Here is a 25,494-nt window from a genome sequence, read left to right as displayed (position 1 = left end):
TTTTAGAAGAATTGAGACTGTGTATTTCAAAAGAACAAGGTTGTTAAGTGTGGGAACTGTTGGTGAAAAATACTGCTAGTATGATTGTGTATTTGTAAATTGTCTCAGGTACAATGCAAAGTGTTTCAGACTAGATTTGTTTTTCACGTGTATCGGAATACTTGTTTCATTATGCAGATTGAAATTTTACTGAGCATTTCACATTTTCATACAGAGAAACACTGGTGTTTATCGTTTTCTCTTGAAATACAAATTGTCAGCTTGGTTATGCAAATCTTGAATGCTTTAGGCTTTTCTGTCTAAAACTGAACAAATAGGCACCTTTTTTCGTGCCTGTAAGACTGTTACTCAGTCTAGATTTGGTTGTTATTATTCATACGGGTGGATTAATTAGCAGTTTTCTGGCCAGTATATGCAATTACATATATGCATCACCTAGGAGCCTGAGCTTTGTTGTTTAATCTAAAAAATGCAACCATAATCTTGGTCACAATTTTTGCTTTTGTGGCTGCCAAGTGGATCTAAGGGTCTAAAGTTCCACTCACAGCAGATACAGGATTTCTATGAAAAGGCTCTAATTGTTTTCAGGGCAAATCTGGAACCAGAATTACAAGAATATTCTTGTAATATTTACTTCAAGGGAGGAGTAAACTGGCCAAGTCTTCTCCTACAAGGAGTAAAAGAATGTCCACATTAGTTTTTATTAACTTACCATCTCTGTATCACTACATCTAAGGCTGAAACGAATGTGTCTGCTGGAGCAGGCATGATGAGGTAGGACACTAAAAGGAAGAAAAGCTGAATTCTCTTTTTGCTCAATGTCTCCCAGTTTTTGTCTTTGTGGGTTTTAATTCCTTGTTGCATCAAGCAGATCAAGAGCAATGTGCAGACCTGTCTTGATAACTGCCCTTGTGAATGTTTTTACATGTTGGTTTTGAAGTGTGAGAAAAGCACTACTGTACTGGTGGTCCTATGAAATGGTGACTGTGTTATAATCTGCAAGGCTTGTACTCCAGCAAAGCCAGGCTCCCAAATTCATGGTGTCAATGTGCTTTTCACAGACAGCAAATTGACTCAATATATGAAACATCTAAGAGTTTAAACATATGTTTTTCCAGAAGTTCCCAGGGGTTCAGAACTGGATGAAGCAGTTCACACGCTTGGGCATTTCATATGCTTTTCTCCATCAAATCTGCTGCCCTAGAAGAAGTATTTTTGTTGTCTTTTCATGTGACTGGAAGTTCTTAAGTAATGTAAAACTCTCATATCTACAGATTTTATGACAAGAAATGCTTTTGAATTATTTTTTGAGCAACAGTGTTTAGGACAGCAGGTTTGAGGACTTGTCATGACGTCAGTACTTCTGAGGGGGCTGTAGATGACGTGTCGGGGACATGGATGACACACATTATTCCATGCTTTCTGTCACTGTCCCTTGGCGGCTGTTTGTTCAGCAAGTGGCACTGTGCCCTGGACCTCATCCCAGGGTGTGCTGCACTGTTCCCTCCGTGGTCATTACTGCTACTCACTAGATACAAGTATAGGTCAGTATCCTTCTCTCACAGAAAGAAGTTCAAGCAGTTCAGAACAGGTTTCTGCTGCTTGTCCCAACACAAAAGAAAGAACAAATGAATCAGATGTTACAGGCTGTTTCTGCCTTAGCAACCAGAACTGGTTCTGGGCGTACTTTACCTTTTCTGTGCTGCTGGACAAAAGGGAATGGTGCTGTTTAGTATGTGAAACAGTAATCGATTTTTATGGGCAGCGAAAGGTCGGGGTGTGCTTTTCACAGGACTGAACTGCAAGAGCTCTCAACCTGGCTGGATACACAGCAGCACTACACGAGCTGAAAATCAATGTAACTTATTTTGAGCTGCACAGAAATTGCTGTTTTATGCCAATAGTGAAAACTATTGCTATAATATTTCTTCTTGGAAAACATGAAATGTAATATATTTAAATACAGTAGAACCTCAGCACATCCTTTGGGCTGAATTACTGTTAATAACAGGCTGTTCTACTAAAACACCCTCCTTACCAGCGTTGCTGATAAAGTATCAGTGATTATCAGGAATTTTGCACAGGTAGGAAATGTTTTCAAGATTGCCCTAATGTCTTTATTATTTTGTCTGAGAATTTTTGACCCAGTGAAGGAGAATTGACTAGCTGTTAGTGGTGCTGCCAGCTTTAGTGGAGAAGTTTGTAGCTGGGCAGGGAGTGGAGGAGATGGGAAAATGTCTGGAAATCTTGTAGTAGAGAGGCTTTACTGTTCTCTAATCCATGCAAAACTACCCATAAAGCCCAACAACAGTAAAACGTAAAGTGCAAAAAGCAAGTTACATTAGTGACTTGGAGGAATTTAAGGCCTAGTTTATCACAGGCACCTGTGGCACTGAATGCTGAGAATCTTCGCTAAATGCCTTGCTGTTTGAGGAAGGCTTTTCCTTTTCAGAAGAGAGTAAGTTCCATGGACTGCCCACAAGATCTTAGTCTGTCATTCCTTAACTCTGAAAGATATTTTATTATTGCAAGGCATTTGAACAAAAAGGCAAGGATCACCAATAATTAAGCTTTCATAATGATTTCCTAGAACATTAAAGGGTTTTGCCTATCGAGGCTACTGACAGATGCTTCTAAAAAGTGTAATAGGTTCCAACTGCATTGCTTGGAGCAAGAATATAAATGTCTAGCACCCTAAAGTAATGCTAGCATTTAATTTTTAAGGTATCACTGTTTGAAATTTTATAACCTATGATTGTAAATGCTAAATAATAACAAAAAAGGGGGGGGGCAGAAAAATACTGGCTGGACAGCAATGTAGTTATATGCATTCTTCTAAATATAGATGATTCTTACAGCTGTCGAGAGATAATGCACAGACAAAACCAATATGGGACACAGGAACACAATATTTTAAATGTATAGCTTAAAAAGTAAACTTTGAAACTCATTCTTTGAAGTTCTGTTAATCCATACTTCTTCAGTACATATAAATCCTCCTCCCATTTCTGTAAATGGTATTTAAAAAGACACCTTTTTTTTTTAGTCAAGATAGGTTATGCTGTGAGTAAGCCACTCTTTGTGACTGCAGCCGTGTTTTTTTCTTTAAATCAGGTTGGACTTCTTCAGGTTTGATTGCAGGATTGTGTCCTTGATAGCTGTGAAGATGAAATGAGTATTTTCTGTGTCTGTGGCACAAGTGAAGTGGGAACAGATTACTTTCTCATCTGAATTCTGATCCCGATACAGCTTCAGAATGAACTCTTTGGCAGCTTTGACATCTTGTTTGGGTCCTAGTCAAAATCACAATTAGCGGCTTTGAACAGTTAAAAGCTACGTGTCAAGGAAGAAACATATGGACAGTATATTAACAGGCTAATTTCAAATTGAAATGTCAAATTTCCATAAAGGCATACTCCCTTGTTGGCATTTTCTCATTCATGTGTTAGTGGAGTAAAACCTGTTACAACACTGCTTTCTAAAATATGTGGAGTATGCTGTTTTCAATAGAAAACTTTACAGGTCAAAGTAACTTCTTATAAAAACCTACATGACTGAAGTTAGCCAGCATACATATGAATAGTCTGGTAGATTATTGTAGTACGTCAAAGACCATGAAAGAAAGTAATTTTTCTAAAACAGACTAAATGGGATTCTCTGGCCAAGAGAGGGACATGTTTTTGAAGCTATTAAATCATTGTTACTCTTTTCATTATTAATTGTAAGATTCAATGTGGTACATGTCTTGCAGAATATAATACTGTATTAAGTAATGGAATACATCTGTGATTATTTTCATAATTCTTTTATGACTTCTAAGTATCGGTAAATGTTAAAAAAGTTGTTCAGGCTGCTTTTTAACTTTGTGCTTTTATATCAATAACAAGTTATAATAATGAATGCAATACTATATTAGGGGTTTTTACTATATAAAGACTTGGATTAATAGCTGTATTCCCCAAGTTCCCCCCATCTTGTCTCTTGAGACTGGAGATGAAAAGGGTGCTTCTTCTCATAAATAAATAGCTATAGTAACAGAATGGCTGTAAGAAATCTCTTCAGACTCTGTCTACAATGGTCCAGAAAGAAAAAAAGTTCCAGTAAAGCTATGTTTGTGTTTTAAAGGATAGAGAAGCATAGATACCAAATATATTGCATAATTCTACTTTCTGTGTTCAATTTCATGAGGAAAAACTAAATGGTTTAAAAAATTACGAAGCATTGTGAAGGATAGTGTGGAATAAATGCTTACTGGTGTATTCTGGGAAGTACCTAATTAGATGGGAATACATTATTTTCTCTTCTATAATATCTTTTTTACTTAAAAACAGTAAGACTGAAGTATTCAGAAACCAGGGATATGTAATGATAGTTTTAAATAAGGCCTTCCTTTCTTCCATTTGAATCTACAAGAACAAAAATTAATATGAAGTTACACTTTCTAGACAGTAGTCTAGTAGATACAAATTATAGATTAGTAGATACAAATCATATCAGCCAGAAATCATAAAGTTGTTTTTGGAAAGCTTTTTAAAATTACTACTTTTATTAAGTGCAATTGCAATGCACGGGTTGATCATTACTCTTCATGTTGTATATCCTTTTATTCGCTGGGTTTTGGATCACTGCTCTGAATTGCATGATGGCATATGAAGTCAAGGTAAGCCTTAATAATAGAAATTATTCGAATTCTTGTATGAGCTAGTGACCAGCCATGAACTGCTGCTCTATAAAAGTCTCTTCTGACCTCACAGTGAAAGCTGAAGCTGGGTGAATCAGGTTAAATATCTGATATTAACATACCACAACATGGCTCAAGGACATGAGCGTATGTACTTATCTATACTAGTAATAAAGTCTGACCGTTTGAAAAGAGATCCAAGGAACACTGCATTCAGAGATTGCTGTTTGGAATTCCTGGGGCTAAGCTTGTGACAGCAGTTTGTTATTTATTTCCTAATGTCCAAAATGAGCATAACAAAATGTTGAAGATAGTGAAAGGAAAGAGAAAATTACAGTTATCCAAGTTGTTCATGAGTTGAAAAATGACAAGAAACTTTGAAAAACTCTATTTCAGCTACAATGGATGTTGTGACACCAGCAAGTGAAGTAGGGTATGCTTTTCACAGTTCAAACAGATCTCGAGAAAATGATCTCTAAGGGCTTTTTAAAGTTCAAATGGTATTACGTGTTTCTGAAGGACATTTGAAGGAATTCTTGTACTGCAGGATATAAAGCAACCACTACCAAAAGTAATGCTGTTCCACTAGTATGCTTTTCCCTAATTACCTACTGTTTTCTTTTTTTGCTTCCTTTTCTACAACATCCGGCTACTGCTGATGGCACTGTAGAGCAGACGGGAGAACTCATCTTACATTTTTCTAGCCTTGGAAAGGAGGTAAATTTTAAGTTCTTTACGTTTTAATTTTTTCTTAATTAATGCACAGGTTAATTCTGAAACATCAGAGACTTAAAAACCCAAAGAAACAAAAAACCTAATTACAGGTGACTGACAAGTTTTACTTGCTTAAAGATACTGCTGATACTCAAATTCTCAGACAAATTGACACGGCTTAAGTGATTTAAATCACTTTATGTTTTGTTTTTTAAGGCAGAGGTGACTTTTACAGACAGGCTGTTAATTTAATGCAACATTGGGACTGCTTGATCAACTTAATGTAATTCTAGTATTTGCACATGCTTTTATGAAGACATGAATGCTGTTCGAAAAGCACACATTTTTTTGCGTACCTTATACGCCCTCCCTCTACCTTATTGTCACATTCTGCCAAGACGATCATATTCATTTTATGCAACTAAAAATGATGGAAGTAACACTGTCAAAACAATTGATCCACTTCCTTCTTTCTGACCTTTGGCCACCTACATCCACCATACTGTTAAACAGAAATGCAGGCAACATATTAGTCGTTTTTGTAAGATACTTTAGGCATATCCAAAGGTCTTATAATTAGATTGCCTACCTGAGATAAGCTTGAACTGTGAAAAGGATATCGTAACATGCTATGTTCTGTTTAATGTTTAAGCTTGATTCACTTGCTGTAGTGCTACAGCTTTCACTGCTCGTTAGCGTGGTGTGGGTTAATCCCAGTGGGCAGCTAAGTACAACACAGCTGCTTGCTCACAACCCCCCCACACACAGTGGGTGGACAAGGGAGAGGCAAGGAAGAGCAAAAGCAAGAAAACTTGGGGGTCAAGATTAAAAAAATACTAATTGTTTGTAAGTGGAAGATGAGATAAAACAAGTGATGCAAAACATCCCATGGGTAGACTGATGCAGCGCCAGTTCCTGAGAAAAAGATGGCCAACTTCCCTAAAGCCCCCTATTTTTACTTTTGCCACTAAGCATGGCATTATATGGCATGAAATATGTCTTCGGTTAGTTCAGGTCATCTGCCCAGCTGTGGCCCCCCTCCCAACCTCTTGTGCAGAGAAACAGATGAGGCATTGGCACTGTGCAAATACTGTTCAGCAAAAGCTACAACACTGGTATGTTAATCAGTACTGTTTTGGTTACAGATCTAAAACACAACACTATCAGCTGCTACGAAGAAAATTAGCTTCATCTATATTAGCCAGGTCCAGGACAAGTGCGTAAGCCAACTGAGTCACAATAACAAAATATATGACTCTCTTCTTTTTTTTTTTTTTTTTTTTTTTCTTTTTTTTTTCTCTGGCCTGGTAGAATTTTTAGCAAAGGCAGATGTGAACATACTAAATTTTGTTTCCCCAACAAAATCCAAAATCTCCCTTGCCCACCACCCCCAAAAGACCCCCATGAAGTCATATCTTGCCACTCAAAAATATAAAAATGCTTACAAATATATTAGTTCTACAGCAAATTCCTATGTGTTTGCAGACAGTTAAGTCCCTCACATTTTATCCAGGTCAAAGTGTTCCTTAGAACATTCCATTTTCCAGGAAAAAACAAACAACCAACCAAAATCACAGTTAGGGTGGTTTGACTGTGTGTTATCACAGTGGATTCTAGTTCTGTGTTGTAACTGCAGGCAGGTGTTCATGATGAAATGGATGGTTTGGTGGAAGAACATCTACAATTATGCTAGCGTGAATTCTGCAATTTTGAAAATTTTTTTTATAAAGCTTTCCTTTAGAAATTCAGTAACCCCGTCTGTTGCAATAGCTTGTCTAGTAGCTGGTAAGGTAATTTTAAGATGTTTCTGAGACTTCTTTTCAACTTTATGAGTACATTTGTTCCTCTCAATTTCAATGAACTTTTTTTTTTTTAATATTATATGGCAGGAAGAACAGAAGTGTCTACTACCATGAGCCTCCACTTCCCCCCTGCCCCCCCCTCCTTCCCTCAATGTATCCAGCTCCCTTCCCTGGCTTTAGCTAACTGAAAGTTGTAAACTCATCCGATGGCTTCAACACATCTATGAGGGTCCTTTCTTCCAAACAGTTACAGTCAGGAGCCAGAAACTGTTGGCTCTAAATGGGATTAAACTACATTCTGATATGAGCACTCATGTTACTACGAATGCTTTGCCTCTGCATAGCCTCATCCAAGGCTTTTAATTAAATCAATTAATTAATTAATTTAAAGTTCAGAATACATAGTAATCGGGTTGCTTGAATTGAACAGCTTTTTTTGTGTAATCTACATTTCAAAAGAAATATATTGTCACAGCACTCAAGTTACTGCATTAAATTTGGAGCCCTTTTACAGTGGTGTCCTGGTTTCCGTTCCTTTTTCCAGTTCTCCTTCCCATCCCACTGGGGCATGGAGCAGGGAGTGAGCAGGTAGCTGCGTGGTACTTAGTTGCTGGCTGGGGTTAAACCACAACAGGCTGGAAACACATACAACACTCATTGAATGCAAAAGCTTAAAGGACGTTAGAAGCAAAATTGCAGCAACTACTTTAGTAATTGTATACTGAAGCATTTGACAGGCACCCTTACTTAAATATATCTTCTAAATCAGAAAGATACTTGATAATTCCTGTAGTTGGCATTTGGACGCTAAGAATATCTTGCTGAGTTGGCAGAAATGATGGCATAGCAATATGATCAAGGTCAATAAGATTACTGAAATGTTAAATATACAACAGAAAAAAGATGAATGCACTATTATGAATTAATCACACAGATTCAAGTCCAAAGTACTAACCAGCAATCAAATAAGTGTTCCCAGAAAAGCAGTTGAACAGTTGAGCATGGCCTTAGCGCAATTTCTGCTGGCATGAAACAATAAAACCCTTTAACTGAGACCTGCGTGTACGTTTCAGACAGAATACTATAGTCAAAAGAGATGATACCTGAATGTTCTATAGACAATCAGCCCACATTCAAAGTTATTAATTTTATTTAATCTCTGCTATTACCCAAAATCAACACAATTAAGATCTGAACACAAATATAAGTATCAGTCCTAGTCATAATGTTTACCGACAGTACTCTATCCCCTGCCACTTCATCTGCAATGCTAATATTGCACAAAAATGTGAAAGGTTGCTTGATAGAATTCAGAAAAGTGATGGAAAGCACTGCAAATATGAATGCTTCAAATTTGTATATTTTTCATATAACAGATTATGCCTTTAGTCTCTCATCTGCCCAGGCAGTGATTCTTAACTTTACCCTCCTTAGTTTCACGAGACTCTTGTGCTTTTCATGGCTGGGATTAAATTCTAGGGTGACAATCCTGTGCCTCGATGAATGAACGTGAGCAAGAGCTCCCTGCAATCTGTCTTCCCACCGCTAGGAGGCACCATTAGATTAGCCAAAATCCTAACAAGACGTCATAAAAAGTGTAGTGTCTTCGAAATCATATAGCATGGTGGTAGCACAAAACCTTTCTTCATTTAAACGCTATTTCTTCCTTTTCCTTTGGTGGAAGAGGGAGGGTGTCGATGTATTCTCCTCTTGCTGCACAAACATCACAATGCAAAACACAAAATGCACAAACATTTGGGCTCCAAAATCAAAGATACTCACACAATGTATCACTTATTCAGAAAAGATTTTTTTAAGAATAAGAAAACTCCTTCTTTGCAGCAATATAAAAAATCTTTATTGAGATCTCAATTTTAATTAATAGGAAAATTTAATAAAATTTAAAATAAAACTGATTTTCAGTTGTGGCTGATCTCTTAGAAAACAAAGCTACATTAAGTGGCATCCCTCTTCTCCAATGTAGGCTTATTTAAGAGCAAGGCAGACAAGCATCTGTCAAGAATGGTAACACCTAACACACAGGAACAGGTTGCCTAGGTGTAGCAATTCTAAGTTAAAATTTACCATAAATGCCTAATCTACATGTTCCTTGCTGAAATTTAACCCTGTTACTTCCTTAGCAGAAACAATGTAAATTTCCTGTTCTCATGAAACAATCATTTTCTCACAACTAAATTCTTTGAAAATGGGAGGAAAGACTTATTTTCACTCCTATTTATATCCTAAACTTTTAATGTAACTGAACAGTCTGCCCTGACCGCTTGTTGTCAATGTGTTTTGTAGAGTTTATTTTCATTATTTCCCCCAAGGGAAACTCAGTTATGTACCAGCTGTATTGACCTCAGAACTGGGAGGAATGATGGTTCTAGTATGTTCAGAAAGCCTAAAATTGGTTTATTTCATCACTGCAGCTCAAAATTTGTTGTATACCAACAGGCCAACAGAGACATGGGTATAACTACATATATACGTATAAATACAGTCAGAATGAAACTATGTCTTTGTTAAGAGCCAGCAGTGTGCCCAGGTGGCCAAGGCGGCCAGCAGCACCCTGGCTGGTACCAGACACAGTGTGGCCAGCAGGACCAGGGCAGCGATGGTCCCCCTGTCCTGGGCACTGGTGAGGCCGCACCTCGAACGCTGTGTTCAGGTTTGGGCCCCTCGCTGCAAGAGGGACGCTGAGGTGCTGCAGCGTGGCCAGAGCGGGCAGCGAGGCTGGTGCAGGGTCTGGAGCACAAGTCTGATGGGGAGCGGCTGCGGGAACGGGGGTGGTTTAGCCTGGAGAAAAGGGAGGCTCAGGAGGGACCTTATTGGTCTCCACAGCTACCTGAGAGAAGGCTGCAGTGAGGTGGGCATCAGTCACTTTTCCCACTTATCAGGTGACAAGTGATAGGACAAGAGGAAATGGCCTCAAGCTGTGCTGGTGGATGTTTAGATGGGGTATTAGGAAGAGATTCTTCACCAAAACTGGAGCAGGCTGCCCCCGCGCTTTCCGTGGTTGAGTCACCATCCCTGGAAGTATTTAAAAGATGGGTAGGCATTGCACTTAGGGACACGGTTTAGTGATGGACTTAGCAGTCCTGGGTTAACATTGTACTCAATGGTCTTAAGGGTCTTTTCCAACCTAGATGATATATGATTAACTGCATTAAGTCTGGCTTGTTCTTGTACTACACAGTGTACTTACTACTTAGCAGAGTCTGAGAGCTGGTACTCCCTCTGTCTATTCACAGCATTCTTAAATTTCTGGTTCTTCCCAGAGCTTCTTGATTGCTTCAACCTGTTTTCTTTCCAGCACTGTCACTTTATCCAGTTCCACTTCTTCGATCATCTAAGCACTCTCCTAATTAATTAAATGATTACACTATTGTGAGAAAGGATTGCTGTTGGCATGCAATATACACTCTCCCTTTCTTTATTATACTAATCCCAATGAGACTAAGCATCAGAAAGGAACCTAGGACAAAATAAGCAGTTTCAATCCTTGAATGCATTTAATTTTTCAAGTCAAATGACTGCTACTGAATGTTTTAACGAAGTTCATCTTGCTTGCTGTCATTCAGGTGTGATTCTGCTATTTAAAAGGGGACCATGACAAAGGTCAGAAGATGCTTTAAACCTACTATTTTTAAACTCACTGAATTTTAATACCTATTTATCATAATGGTAGCATTTCTAAAATTCTAGATACTTTAGTACAGATACTTTTGGTTTGTTCATTGGTTTGGCTTGTTTAAGGACAAACCAGAGGCTTACCTAGCATAAACATTCATCAAGCAGGCATCAAATGACTACAAGCCATCTTTTCTTTAGTGCCCTCATTAAAAAACCTCAGTGAGATACAGCCAAGGTACTACTCTATGGAAGGAAGTAATTTTCTTTGCTCTCTGCTGTTAAGAGGTATTGCAAAGATAATATAAGTTTTACTTCTAAGGAATACAAAAGAACCTACTGTTCTGCTGCAAGTGGTGCAGCTGATTCACTCGAGGGCAGGGATACCATCCAGAGGGACCGTGACAGGCTTGAAGAGTGGGCCCATGCAAACTCCATGAAGTTCAACAAGGCCAAGTGCAAGATCCAGTACCCGCGTCGGGGCAGTCCCTGACACCAGTGCAGACTGGGAGATGAAGTGATTGACAGCAGTCCTGCAGAGAAGGGCTTGGGGGTAATGGTGGATGAAAAATTAGTCAAGACCCAGCAATGTCCACTTGCAGTCCTGCAGAGAAGGGCTTGGGGGTAATGGTGGATGAAAAATTAGTCAAGACCCAGCAATGTCCACTTGCAGCCCAGAAAGTCAACTGTACCCTGGGCTGCATAAAAGGAAGCGTGGCAGCAGGTTGAAGGAGGGGATTCTGCCCCTTTGCTCTCATCAAGACCCCACCTGGAGTACTGCTGCCAGCTCTGGGCTCCCCAGTACAAGGCAGGCATGGACCTGTTGGAGCAGGTCCTGAGGAGGGCCACAAAAGTGGTCAGTGGCTGGAACACCTCTCCTATTAAGAAAAGCTGAGAGAGTTGGAGATGCTCAGCCTGGAGGAGAGAAGGCTCTGGAGCGACCTGTTGTGGCCTGTCAATAATTACAACTGGCTTATCAGAAAGACAGAGAAAGACTTTTTAGCTGGGCCGGTAGTGAAAGGACAAGGGGCAATGATTTTAAACTGAAAGTGGGTAGATGTAGCTTGGACATAAAGGAGAATTTTTTTATGAGTGTGGTGAGACACTGGAACAGTGTGCCCAGAGAAGCTGTGGATGCCCCATCCCTGGAAGGTTTGAATGTCAAATTCAATGGTGCTTTGAGCAACCTGACCCAATGAAAGATGTCCCTCCCCATGGCAGGGGAGTTAGTTGAACTAGCTGATCTTTAAAGGTCCCTTCCAACCCAAACCATTCTATGACTGGAAATGTTCTCTTCCGCAACTGTTCAACCGAGTATATACTGGTATGTCTTAATACATTTAGCAGTCTGGAAAAGTATTGTTTTATCATGTGTTTAATATTGAAATAAATCAACTTATTTAGTGTTGGGAATAAATCAGATTTGTTACTGTGAATTTACTTTGCTAACACAATTTCCAGTATATTGCTAGCTATCTAGATTTTTAACTTACATCTTCTTTTAAAGTGAAATAAGGTTTCTTCCTGACCTCATTTAAACCTGGGAGAGTCACAAATAGTAAAGCCACATACAGATCTGGTTTGGATCTGGGGCAGTGAATTCTTGGCTATAAACTGGAAAATCTGAATACCGATAGACCTGTTAACCTACTAATTCAAAATGAGATAAAGATCAGTCAGAAAACAGAACTTTTGTAGTTATGGGGTCTTTAAGTTATCATGGGCAACTGCAAAACTGTATGACATGGAGCCTAATGTCTCAAGGGCAATTTCTCCTTGCTCAGATCTAATTACTTTTAAATATTGTAAGTCTTCAAAATGTTGTGAATATACTACTCTTTCAATTTTCAAATTCAAAAACTTCAATGCAGTCATAATGCCTGGGCAAATTCTCCATTATTGGAATTATTTTTGATTTTACAGGTATTGTTACACAAAACCAAATGCCAAGTCTTCTAATTTTTATTAGAACAGATTTTTTAAAACAGCAGCTAAATTTTAAACATAACTTTTATGATTATCGCTACACTGTAAATTGTTAATCAATATAATACAGTTTAAACATTCCTGTTTCTTAGTGTTTCTTGTAGATTCTTTACAAATATAATGTAATCCATATTGGTTTTTTACTTTAATTTTACACAATATAACTATGTTAGCAAGACAGGTAATATTGTCTATTGAATAAAGTTTTCTGTTCTGTAACTATTACATCAAATGTTCATGTTGATCTAGAATAATGTAGGAAGAGCTTTACCTGCGATTTATACTTTATATAGGCACTGTATATGAGGCAACAGATTAGAGACCCTGTATCCTGTCGCCATATTTTCAACCTTATCTGATGAACGACATGCAGAATAGTCTGGATTATGAGTAAATCTTCCTTCAGTTCACTAAAGTCACAGAAGGTATATCCTTTTCTAGAGAAAAGAAAGAGCACTGACGTGGAAATACCCATCTCAGCATTTTGACTGGGGTTGCCTTGGGCTTTATTCCATGCTAAAACTTTGCATGTGTCTAAGTAGTTGTAGCTGCAAAACCAATTTTGATACCAGGTCCTTGTGAAAAGAAGTACTTTGTAAGTGTCTACATTGCAAACCTCAGTCTCCTAATGCAGCCAAGTGCCATGTGACATCGGGAAAAATCCTTTTTGTGAAAATAAAATTCAGATTAATATTTCATTTCAGAGTTCAACGCCGACAGCTAGTCTCATGCTTGTAATTCAAAGAAAAAAAATATCCTATGATGAAGTGAAAGGTTAGTTAAAGCCAAGTGAATTTACTATTGTTCCATGGGCATGTCTTCCTCATCCTCAGTGAACAGTCATGTTACTAATAAAAAATACTTTGGGTATGAATTATGGGTGGATAATATGACATGAAAGTAAGAGGGAAAATTTCATTTTTAAAATGAGTAATGCATAATCTTATGAGACACTGTGCAACAATCCAGCCAGGATGTGACAGAAAAGGGGATTAAACTTGAAACACACTCTAAAGTGTCCTTAGCAGCAGTAGAAAGTGCTTTCAACTGGGCAGCAGGAGAGTATTTTTCATACTGGGGAATATCAGCATTTTAGCTAAAAGACAGGTGTCATGGGGTTTTGCTTGAGTGTGTGTGTATATGCATGTGAGCATATATATATATATATATAAAAAATCGTAAGTAACAACCAGAGCAATCCCATCTATTTCAGCCTCTGACTACTTGAATTTGACTACTTGAATTGACTACTCTGACTACTCTACTACTTACTATGTTTGAAGTAAATGGTTCTTCTACAAAATTGTGTTGACATGATAAAACATATCAGTGTAAAACAGGAATATGATTGGAAATTGTTTGTTTTGCACCTAGTTTTGAGCAATACTGATTGTCAAACATTAAAACTAGTTATAGCTTAATTGCAGATATTCTGTATTGTATTCATGGTCAACACAAATATAAATTGCAAATGAAGTGAAAATTTGCAAGCCATGGCAAAATAAAGTAAGTCTTTCTATACACAGCTCTTCCAGTATATAATAAAAACCAGTTCTGTTAATCAGGACTTTCTTTTTAAAAAACAGCTGTTGTATCTAACCCACTGAAGGATTTTTGCTGATCATTGCAAATAAGTGGCCTTTAAATCTGTCACAAACTGTGAAATCTAAATAAATTTTCTAACCAGCTATGGCTCTTTAAGCTAGTTTGACATTTGTTAAAATGCTTAAATGTACTTTTTTTTCTTCTGGTTAAACACTACAAAGGGTAACAATGATGTAAGATGCCCTGCAAGGCTCACAGAGCTCTTATTATTTTGCTTTGGAATTTCACCACTTGAATTCTAGAAAAGGGTTATTAAATCCTGTCAGCATTTAGTACTAATACAAGTTTACATTTCAACAAATACCTTTTGGCATTGACAACATCATACCATGAAAGCAGTTTAAATATCATGATTTATAATGGGATTTTGGCAAGAAGTGGACCTCTGTTTCAAGTGGACAGGGTCATATTCTAAAACCTTCCTCTGCAACTTGGAAGAACACAAGAAATTTAGTTTTCAGTTCCCTGAAAGCAAGAGTGGAATTTCACAGAATTCTCATCACTAAGAAGTTAGCCCAAGAGACGTGATACATGAACAGTAGGTACTTTTCAGAAAGAACAGAAAGGGCTCACTAACATTGGAAAAAACCAAAACAGAACAAATCCAGAATCATTACAGATGAAATCAAAGAACAAAGAAGGGAAATGCAAAACAGTACAAGCTTATGTCAACATCAGTCTGCATAAATGTTTTTTAATGAAATACAATCACAAATGAGTTTCAGCATTGATTTTTAATTAAAATGTGTACCACATTATGCTCTTTCTAAACACAGTACAAACAGGAACAGCAAAAGTTACATTAAAAGTGCTATAACATTTTTTATATTCAAAATCCCTATTCAGAAGTTACCTTACTTCGGGCTGATTTTTTTTAAGTAGACCTCTGCTTCTTGATGACATGTTGCAGGTAAAGAAAAGAATACAGATGATAAAATAAGGGTGAGTAATTTTGAATCCAATAGAAATAAAAGAATATAATTGCTTCATTAAAAAATCCCAACAAGTCACTCCACAAATCAAAACTAACAAACAAACTTTACAATCCTGGAAAGAAAACTGATCAAGTGTAACAAAGACTGTGACAAAATTGTTTGGCAAACACATTCAAAACCTATACCTAAGCTGTTTAGAATATTAAGAATCTATTGGTGTCTTAAAAAGCTATTATATTATTCTCCACTGGAAGTCAAACAATTTAGCAATTAAAGGGCAACAGATGGTGTATAGCAGGCAACGCTTAAAGGTTCAATTGTTAATCTGATATCATCAAAAAGATAGACTAAAAAGAAACAAAATTCTCAGGAGGGGTCTTGAATATGCCTTTTTCACTTCACACAGTAATACCACTGTGTAAAAGCATCTTTCTCATCTTTTGTGAAGGTGCCAAGAAACATGCACAAATGCCAGCTGAAATAGTATAATATTAAATACAACTTGTAGTAAGAACAAATCTTTGCCAGACAACAAATGGACAACACCACAAGAGACAACTGTCATTTTTTTAGATACATGAATACATTTTATCTCCAGCTGTTACATGCAATGCATAGAACCGATTAGAAAATCTGGACTTTATACATCCAGTGGAAAAAAAATATTTGATGTGATACCTTACAGCTCGGTCCTATTTCTTAGGACACTAAATGTTAAATAGAATCCAAAAATACCTCTATAGGTTACTTTATGAAGCACTTTGTATTTATGAGGCCTGAATTTATATCCATATTTCTTTCTTATCCATAACCTAGTCTGTTTTGGAGCAGTAACTACCAACAGTGTTTCCTAAAGTCCCAGTGGTAAAGACAGGAATTACTCATTTTAAAAGTGCTGTAAGAGCTAATGAACCTCCTATTTTTCTAAGCATTTATATTTATGGTCTTTGCACTTGTCTTTCACACTGCAGGTCCTTCCTCATTTGGCTGGACAAAACAAAATGCAAAATGCTCCAGTAAAAGTCATGCCTGGAAACTACAGCAGGTTCTTCACTGCAGAGGATCACAGGAAGGGACACAAGTGGTGTTCAGTATTGGGAGGTTAGAAGAAGAGCCAGTTAAGGGTGTATACCAATTCAGAAAGATCTTGTTAGCTACAGCAGGAGTTTGAGTTTTCATACTATGTGAACAGGAAGTTTGTGTCTTTCAACGCATTTTACACCTTTAACCATTTTTACATTTACATTGCCACTGTAATACAGATTGTATCTCACTATAGAAATATGCAGTTACATACTTGCCTCTTTTTCATACTGTTGTTAGGCCCAGAAACTGAACTTGGGCAGAATAACGTAATACATTTTGGAAATCATTGTGTTTTACTAAAACCATGTTTGCATTCATTTTCATCTCATTTTTTTGAAACCGACCCATCAGCTAATTTGACATAATTAATAGGGTGTGTTGGTTTCTAAAGAAAGAGAAGGGGAGAAGAAAACCCACAAAACACTTAAGATTTTATAATTCACTACAATGGGGATAGGAAGCTTCTAACCTCAGGCCTTAGATGATTTAGTAGAAGCTACTGATTATGAAGTAATATTCTAAGTTTTACTGCGAGTTATGTAAATTTCAATTCTGCTGGCTTGTTGTTGCTGTTGTTGAAAATAACTTGATTTGGAACCAAATGCACGTCTAAACACAGACTCAGATGCAGACCCAAACACTTAAGTCGATCTCCTCTCGGTATTAGCAAGGCTACTGAGTTTTGCTGAATTACAAGCACTGCCTACAGCTCCTCTGGTTGACTTACGGCATTTTTCGTATCTCAGCTTCTGTCACTGATGTCAGGTACACACCTGAGATTTCTCAGATTAGCTATGTACAATTACCTATGATTGTTTTATGTACATATTTTGGGGACAGGAGGAACTGAATATGAACAAACCACCCTTAAAAACAAGGAAAAGGAAGTTAACTGAGCTATACATAAAATGTACGCACTGCTGGTATTGCCAGTATCCGCTGATTACCACCACAGAAAGAGACAAAAGTATATGAGGGTTGGTTTCAGTTTTTAAGTGAAAGAACATTTTGAAGAGGAAAATTAAGGAAGTAATTATAAAAATAAATATAAAAATATATAAGGAAGTAGGGAAGAAAAGTAGGTGGAACTAAATGATTCAAGCATTTAGAGTTAGGACATTATATTCAAAAGATAAATATCGCTTATTTTGCAGTCTCATTTTTTAGCTTTAATAATGCATTGTTATTACAACTATGAAAAGGTACTTGGTTGTAGTCTGGATAACAGGATAGCAACAGCAGATTAAGTGGAAGATTAAATTTTTGCCAATTGAAATAATGAATGAATACTGTCCTGGTCATGCACCAACCACTTACCATAAACTTTGATTGTATCCTTCTTACTGAGTCTATTCTGCCTGCCTGGCTGCAGTAAATTTTTTCTCTAAGTTTTCAATCATTATTACTTCCCCCTTCCATGGTAAGCAGGAATAGTAAACAGTATACCAGCTAGCAGTAAGTAAACCAAGACTAAGCAGTGCAACTGTAAAAAAAACAGGCAAAACCACTATCCAGATCACAATTGGCAACACAAAATTTTTGGCAAAGACCTGACTGAAATTAAGACCTCAGAATCAGATTGTATATGAGAGTTAATGGATTGCCTTAAAAAAATGTAACAGAGTCATAAGATGTTTGTTTAATCTTTATAAATTTGTCTTCTGTTAAATTATGTGTGATAAGTGCATTCATGTATATGTAAATGGTCAACATCTTCAAACACAAAAGATTTGTTTCTGCAGTATTCCATACACGGGGACTACAAGTAAGCATGTACACATATAAATACACAGTTACAAATGTAAACACACAAGTACACATACACGTGATTTGTGGTTTCCAAATCTCATTTTCCAACACACCTACCAGTATAACATCCCCAGATATAATCAAGCAGCATTCTTTATTTCCTGCCTGATTTTTCCACTCTATAGTAGATAGAGGTCATTGTTTGGCACATTGCAAAAATATTTGGGTCACAGCTTGATTTAATGATCTCCCTTTGAAATAGTGGTTTTAATCCTCCATGATTTTTTGTTTTCTTTCTTTCCTGGCTCCCCTTTGCCATCAGTTACCATCAGGAATGGTTTTAGAGGACTGTGTGCAAGAGTGAGAGATGAATGCATCTTCTTTCCCACATTTACCAACCCAGAGCATGGTTAAAAAAAAAGGTGTGGTGGGGCAGGGGACATTTTCCCTTTTATTAAAGCATTTAGTAGCTAGCATATATTGACAAGGAACAAAAATTTTACACTTTTTTCCCCCTTTATTTTGAAGGAAGAGGAGTCTAGAAAGTTCCAAAATGCCTCTCATCTAACAACATTTTCTAGTGTGTGTTAATCCAAGTGGGTTTTATACGTTAATTTTTTCTTTCCATCTTCACAGAAAATGTATGCAGTGTTAAAATCTTCAGTCTTGCTGGAGACAGAGCAAGACTGAAGACTTGCAAATGCAACATTGCTTTCTGCTAATGGAAATGATCACTGAAATCTTGGTTGTAAGATAAGCAGAAGCCTCACTTTCAGCCCATTAGTAATGCTATCAAGGTCAAAGTTTAAGAGACTAATTTTTCTCAGGGCTTACACAGTGGGTCAGGTTTCTGTTTCTTAAACATAAGAACTGTGCTTGAGGGCAGGGGTATTGCTAGTTTCCTTAAAATTATTTTTCCCATTCCTCGGCAATATTTATCTCACAAACAGAAATACAACTCTCAAGATTGGTGAAGATGATCTGTATAGATGAAGACTGAGATTCACAACCACCATGTGCAGGAGGGAACCAAAGGTGTTAGTTGTTGGTGAGTCCTTTCTGAAGGTGTCTGTCACTGACTCTCTGTGCCCTAGGTTCCAGGTGCCAGCTTGCCACTTGCCGCTGCTTCTTCTCCATGTAATTACTAGCAATTTTCCTGGAAATTTCTTTTGACCACAAAATAAGAAATTTTGCAAACAATGATCTGCAAGTTGAAGAGGCTGACAAGCTGAATAAAACTTAGAAATACAGTTTTCCAAAACAAAACAAAACCAAAAAAAATCACAGTGAGATCTACGAGAGCACATGAGATGTATGAAAGGCACAAGAGCTGATTAAAGCTTACATTTTGTTTAACACGGCAAGGCCACAAGTGACATATTACTTTTGTGTCTCAACACACACTTCGAAAGTGTTGTGGACTATCAGAGCATCCAAAGGACAAAATCAAAGTAGCAACAGATAAAAAGGCATAGTATTTTAATCCAAATATGAGAAAAGATAATAACTGCCTTTAAAAAAACAAATAAACAAACAAAAAAACACCAACAAAGAAGAGGATCACTGCTGTTGCTGTAGTAGAGGAGGAAAAAAATCTTTCTGTCTGATCACAGTGGATGGGACAAAATGGTAATGATAAGCCCTGGAAGACAGTGTGCAAAGCACTCTGCATTACTGGAGATCTTTAATAACAAGTTACATGAATGTTAAGATTTAAATCAATGAAGTTGATGTTGCTGTGGAGGAATACATAGATAAATGAACACCTGAGGCTCTCTCCAAATAGGAAAAAAAATAATTTCTTCTCTTTAGAGACTGCTCTTACTTCCTCCTCTCCCTTCTAAACTGGAATATCACTTTGTAATAGTTTTTCCTAGACCATTTAGATCTTTAAGATCTGATATTTTATGACTGATCAAAACAAGAAGTTACAGTCTGACACTATTTCTTTCACCTGTTATCACTGCAATTTGAGGGGATAAGATTTCCATGTCTTTTGAATTGTTTTTCTTTTTCAAAATCCACCTTTAGACTGTGACACCCACATTCTTGGAAGTAAGTTAATGGTACACAGGGAAACACGTTTAGTGGTAAGCCTAAATATGTACCTCAGAACACCACATACTGTAGCTTGGCTTTGGTACTTAGTAAGCCTCTCATCATCTTCTGAGGAAGTAAAGAAATCTACTCTGCATCCTGGCTATCTGGGTATTTACCTGTGATTATCGATACACTTTCATGCATATATATATATGCATATATATAAAAATATATATGAAATGTATAAAAAATCTGTGATTAGTCACTTTGCACAGTATTTTTACTTGGTACCTGCAATGGAATTGTCTTGCAAACATATTGACAATTTTGGGTAACCTTTCTGACACTACAAAAAGTCATGGAAAAAAAATCTTTTCATTTCTAAGAACAAGAACAACCAAATAATCTCAATTCTTCCATATTTTGCTCAGTGTATCTATTTAACATAAGCATTGGCAATGAGCTGGCAATAGCAATGCTGGTAACATAACAGATTTGATTTCAAAATCTGTTTGGCATAACTACACCAGGTAGTAACTGGAAGCATAATACTCAAACAAGGTCAGGATTAGTTCTCAGGTATGACATATACCGGACTCAGTATTGGGGCCAGTCCTGTTTAATATCTTTATTGACAATCTGGGCAGGGAATTAAGTGCACCCTCAGTAAGTTTGCAGGTGATGCTGAGTAGGGACGGGGAGTGTCGACTTGCTGGAGGGCAGTCAGGCTGTGCAGAGGGAGCTGGACAGGCTGCACCAATGACCTGAGGCCAATTGTATGAGGTTCAACAGGGCTCAGTGCCGGGTCCTGCCCTTGGGTCACAGCAGCCCCACACGGCGCTACAGGCTGGGGCAGAGCGGCTGGAAAGGGCCTGGTGGGAAAGGGCCTGGGGGTGCTGGTCCACAGCCGGCTGAGCGTGAGCCAGCAGTGTGCCCAGGTGGCCAAGGCGGCCAGCAGAACCCTGGGTGGTGTCTGAAATGGCATGCCCAGCAGGACTAGGAAAGTGATTCCGCAAGTTCAATACTGTGTTGAGGTTTGGGCCCCTCACTACAAGAGAGACACTGAGGTGCTGGAGTGTGTCCAGAGATGTGCAACAAAGCTGGTGCAGGGTCTAGAGCACAAATGCTCTATATGAGGAGCGGCTGAGGGAACTGGGGCTGTTTAGCCTGGAGAAAAGGAGGCAGAGGGTAGTCCTTATTGATGCTTATAACTACTGGAAAGGAGCTGTAGGTGTTGGTCTTGTTTCCCAAATAACAAGTATAAGACAAGAGGAAATAGCCTCAGGTTATACTGGTGAAGTATAGATTGGATATTAGGAAAAAGTTCTCCACCAAAAAGGTGTTGAATCATTGGAATAGGCTGCCCAGGGAAGTGACTGAGTCACCATCTCTTGAGGTATTTAAAAGATTGGGGCTTAGGGATGTGATTTAGTGGTGGACCTATTCAGGAAAACTGGTCTACTTACCTGAGATGCCAAAATCTATAGTTTAATTCAATCCCTTATACTAGATGATGATATACAGAATCCATTTCTTAGGTCTGTATCCTGTTTTTACTAGCATTATTTAGAAATAACTTTATCCTGTTTTCCTTCAGGATTTGCTGGTGTAAGTGTGGTTTCCAGAAAACTAGAAACAGGAAGAAATTTTAAAAAGTTAATACTTCCTGATATTCCTTATCCTTATTGGACCTACTGAATTCCAGCAGTTACACAGATTTCAATGTGCTGTTACAAATCCTAAAAAAAGAGAACAGTCTAGAACAACCATATATACTAAGTAATGCGGTAACATACCACTGTTAAGTCAAGTGACATGATTAATTAATGAGATTACTTTTCTATCTGTGTTTCCCAGCAGTGCTTAAAAAAATCAAATTGAATTTTCATCCCCTTCAAATAATACACAAATATATATCCATAACAGAAATTCTCTCTGCAGCTGTGCAGGTAGTGTGATCACAGAATACTTCTTAAGACACCAGACTCATTAAATTTATTCCAGCCTTATACAACAATAGAAAAGCCTTATGAATTAGTAACAATGTATTTTTAAAAGTTCCACAAAGGAAAAAAAAAAGTTTCCAAATAATGATACTCACTTATATGTGGTCAAATTACGGAGCAATTTGCTGGCTGATTTTGCTGGTTGGTTGGTTGGTTTGTACATGTATTCCACCGTGACTGTAACAGAGTTCTTTCAGGTTTTTAGTGACTCAGGAAAAGCATGAAAAAAGTTCTCTGGAGGTAAAATATGTGTAGGTTCCTGAAAGGAAGCAAGCAAATTCAGGGCAAAAAAGTTTTGATTAGATAACACTCATCTGAAATCAAAACAAAATACAAAAATGCAGCTGGCTAAGAATAGGAAATTCATCCATGCCTTGGTTTCCTTCCTTGGAAGTAATGATATTCACAGATCAAAAAGCCCCCATCTGTGTTCTGTACTGCCCTGTGTGTAATGCAGACCTTTCAAGCGTTAGGAGAGGTGAGACTTTTGTTGACACAGACCACTTTGAGATTTCCTAGGCTGAGGAAGAATCTCAATTAGTGATTTCAAATTAAGGAAAGAAAATAAGTCAAAACACAAGCATGAATATGATACAGTATAATTTTCTGGCAAAGCAACAAATTCTACTATTACTCCAAGAAAACAAATTTTCAAACAGAACTTGCATAAAACGTGGATGTCTAACCTTTACAGTTTGGTGCAAGTTCACTAGATTCCACACCTCCACCCCCCAAAACGCCTTTCTACTTGCTAAGATATCAAAGTTCTGAAGGAGTAAACACTGATACTGCAAGATTAATTTCCTCTTATTTAATTTCTGCAGTTTTACCAGAAAATATCTCAACCTCTTGGAAACAGAGAATTCTTGTATTATAGAGAATGATAATGCATTGTGCAAAGGAAGTTATGCAGTGAAGTATTATGAACAAAAATTCTGGGTATTTACAATAAGCCAAATTTGCAAGAATTGAGCAATCCAGTGTACCTGCATTCTAGCTCCCACTTCTTAACTAGTGCATAGAGGTTCTGCCTCCCATGCAGCTGGAGACAAGATCCAGATGATTTAGACTTTATGATAGAACCAGAAACATCTCAAAAGAAAAAAACATCTTTCTTTCCCAGGACTGTCTCATAAAAAGATAATACGCAGGAAAAGCAAGAATGATTATTTTTTCTTCTCAAACAGCTATAGACAAAGCAGCACCATGGTCTCTGTGCATCTGAACTACCAAGGCTGCCAATAAATTAAGCCCTCCTTGAAAACAAATTGCTTTCCTGGAATGAGGCTCTGTCACTTGGTCTCTATATACAGTCTGACACCCTTGGTGAACTTTACTTCTGACTTCATTACTTCTGATGCAACAAATCCTGGCCTAATTAAAGAAAATTGGTGACATCACATGCCATCAGCAGGTATGAAATCACATATTAAATGAAATAACATATTGTCTCATTATTAAGACACACACGAACCTCAAACTTGGAAATAACAAGAAATACATCATATCCTTGGAGACTCCATGTTAAGAGCATCTGGAGAAAATGGCAGAAAAGGGAGAAAAGAGCATCTGGCCACCTTAAGTTTCTGCAGTGTGCTGTGGGAACAAAAGAGGCAAATATAGTACTGTTCCACTGATTCCTTTTGGGACAGAATGCTGCATCTCCATCATCACACAGTACTTAATGATGACGTATAGCATTCACCTATATTTTTTAAAAAAAAAACCTTATTTTTTAAAAAAAAAAACAAAACAGCTGGACATTTTTTGACAGGCCGTGTTACAATGAGAAAATTACTGAGAACAAGACTGATATAGCCATTCCAAATAATGCAAGATGGCTCTGAGTTTTCAGTTTCTCTGTCTGAGAGTCTACCATTCAATATATTCAGAGACAAAGGGTCTTGATCAATGTCGGGTTTGTCTTTTAATTTTTTTACTTTTCAGTGAAAACAACACATATTAAATACTCCTGTTAATTCATTACACAAAGAAAAATGGAAGAATTATGTAAGTAAAGGGGCATCCCTAGGAACATTGAGGCCTCAGCTGGCAATAGTATAAATATGCTAGGCGATTCCCCAAAACGTGTTTTAGTTTATGAGATTATCTATAACTTTTCAGTCTTTAGGAGTAACATTTTAGTTATACTGCACTGCATTCTAGGCTGATTCTTCCGAACTCCTCCCATCTTCATTTCTGAAATAATAAATCAACCATCATTGTGAAGTAATGCAGGGCTTCTAATTTCTAAAAAAATTTAAACACAGGAAGTACCAGATATCTAACAACATCTAACAATCTGCTTTACTAGATTTCCAGTCCATATTTGTAGACATAATTAGTTTAGATGCTGTTGCTGTTTGAACTAAAATGAACTCCAGGTCTTTTGATGCTCACCCCTTATAAACGACTGTTTTTAAGGACAACGTCCTTGGAAGTGCATGCTTTCCCACTGAGCCAAGCTGCTCAGCTGTCTAATTTCCTTGCTAAGTGAATTCCTTGAATATTATCTTATGTGGCATTGTAAGGGTACATCATTTTGTATGGCAGGTGAATGCTGCCAAACATAACATGTCCTGCCCAGAGAGATTACATTATAAAGACACTTCAGACACCTCACAGCACAGGCCATGTGAGCATGGCTTCAGACTGAGGAAAGACTTTGGTCTGAAATGCTTCCTTCTCAACCCTTTCAACTCATGTGCAGCACTGGATGCACTATTCATTCCAGTACCCAGCAGAAAAGCAAGTGAAAACGACTGCAAAATGCAAATGTTACTGTTAATTTTCTATATTCAAGAATATCCCTGTATTCTCAACAGCAATGTGGAGAATCTTATGTTAGACTTTTGTTAATACAATTTCTATCCTCAAGCTCTGAAGATTTTGCATTCTCAGCTTCTGTTTAATTCACTAAATCATTGGTTTAAGTAATGAATAGACCCAATGAACTTTATTTAAGAAATTAATTCCACATTTTCGTGAAAGCCATTACCTGTTCATTACTCTCCACTGAGCTTTAAAAAATCCATAGACATGAAAGCTTAGTCTCTTCTTTCCCCTCGACTGCTCAAATATGGGGAAGCAGAGGACTCTGCAGTTTGTTTTTGACATTTGAAAGGCAAAACAAAGGAATGAGATTCACTGTCATTTCCTTGTTAGGTAGTGAGACTCTCTAACTGAAGAGACTTTATGCTATGGCACAATTGATTCCTCTCCCAGCTGTCTTTATCAGCAGTGGCACTTGATAATGG

General features: G+C 37.5%; 1 protein-coding gene across 1 annotated transcript in view; it reads right to left on the bottom strand.

The window, feature by feature from the left end:
• Positions 1–2,722: 2,722 nt before the first annotated feature.
• The window catches only part of LOC101917764 (guanine nucleotide-binding protein subunit alpha-14), an 87,888-nt gene continuing 65,116 nt past the window's right edge, over positions 2,723–25,494 (bottom strand). The window contains 8 exon segments of the mRNA XM_055791686.1: positions 2,723–3,293; positions 4,253–4,406; positions 5,772–5,796; positions 5,798–5,824; positions 5,826–5,897; positions 7,945–8,070; positions 10,406–10,449; positions 10,451–10,561. Coding sequence (XP_055647661.1) covers positions 3,106–3,293; positions 4,253–4,406; positions 5,772–5,796; positions 5,798–5,824; positions 5,826–5,897; positions 7,945–8,070; positions 10,406–10,449; positions 10,451–10,561 — 747 coding nt within the window. The 3' untranslated portion in view covers positions 2,723–3,105.

The sequence above is a fragment of the Falco peregrinus genome, chromosome Z, assembly GCF_023634155.1.
Source record: "Falco peregrinus isolate bFalPer1 chromosome Z, bFalPer1.pri, whole genome shotgun sequence".
Lineage (NCBI taxonomy): Eukaryota > Metazoa > Chordata > Aves > Falconiformes > Falconidae > Falco > Falco peregrinus.
This window is presented reverse-complemented; position numbering and strand designations above follow the sequence as displayed.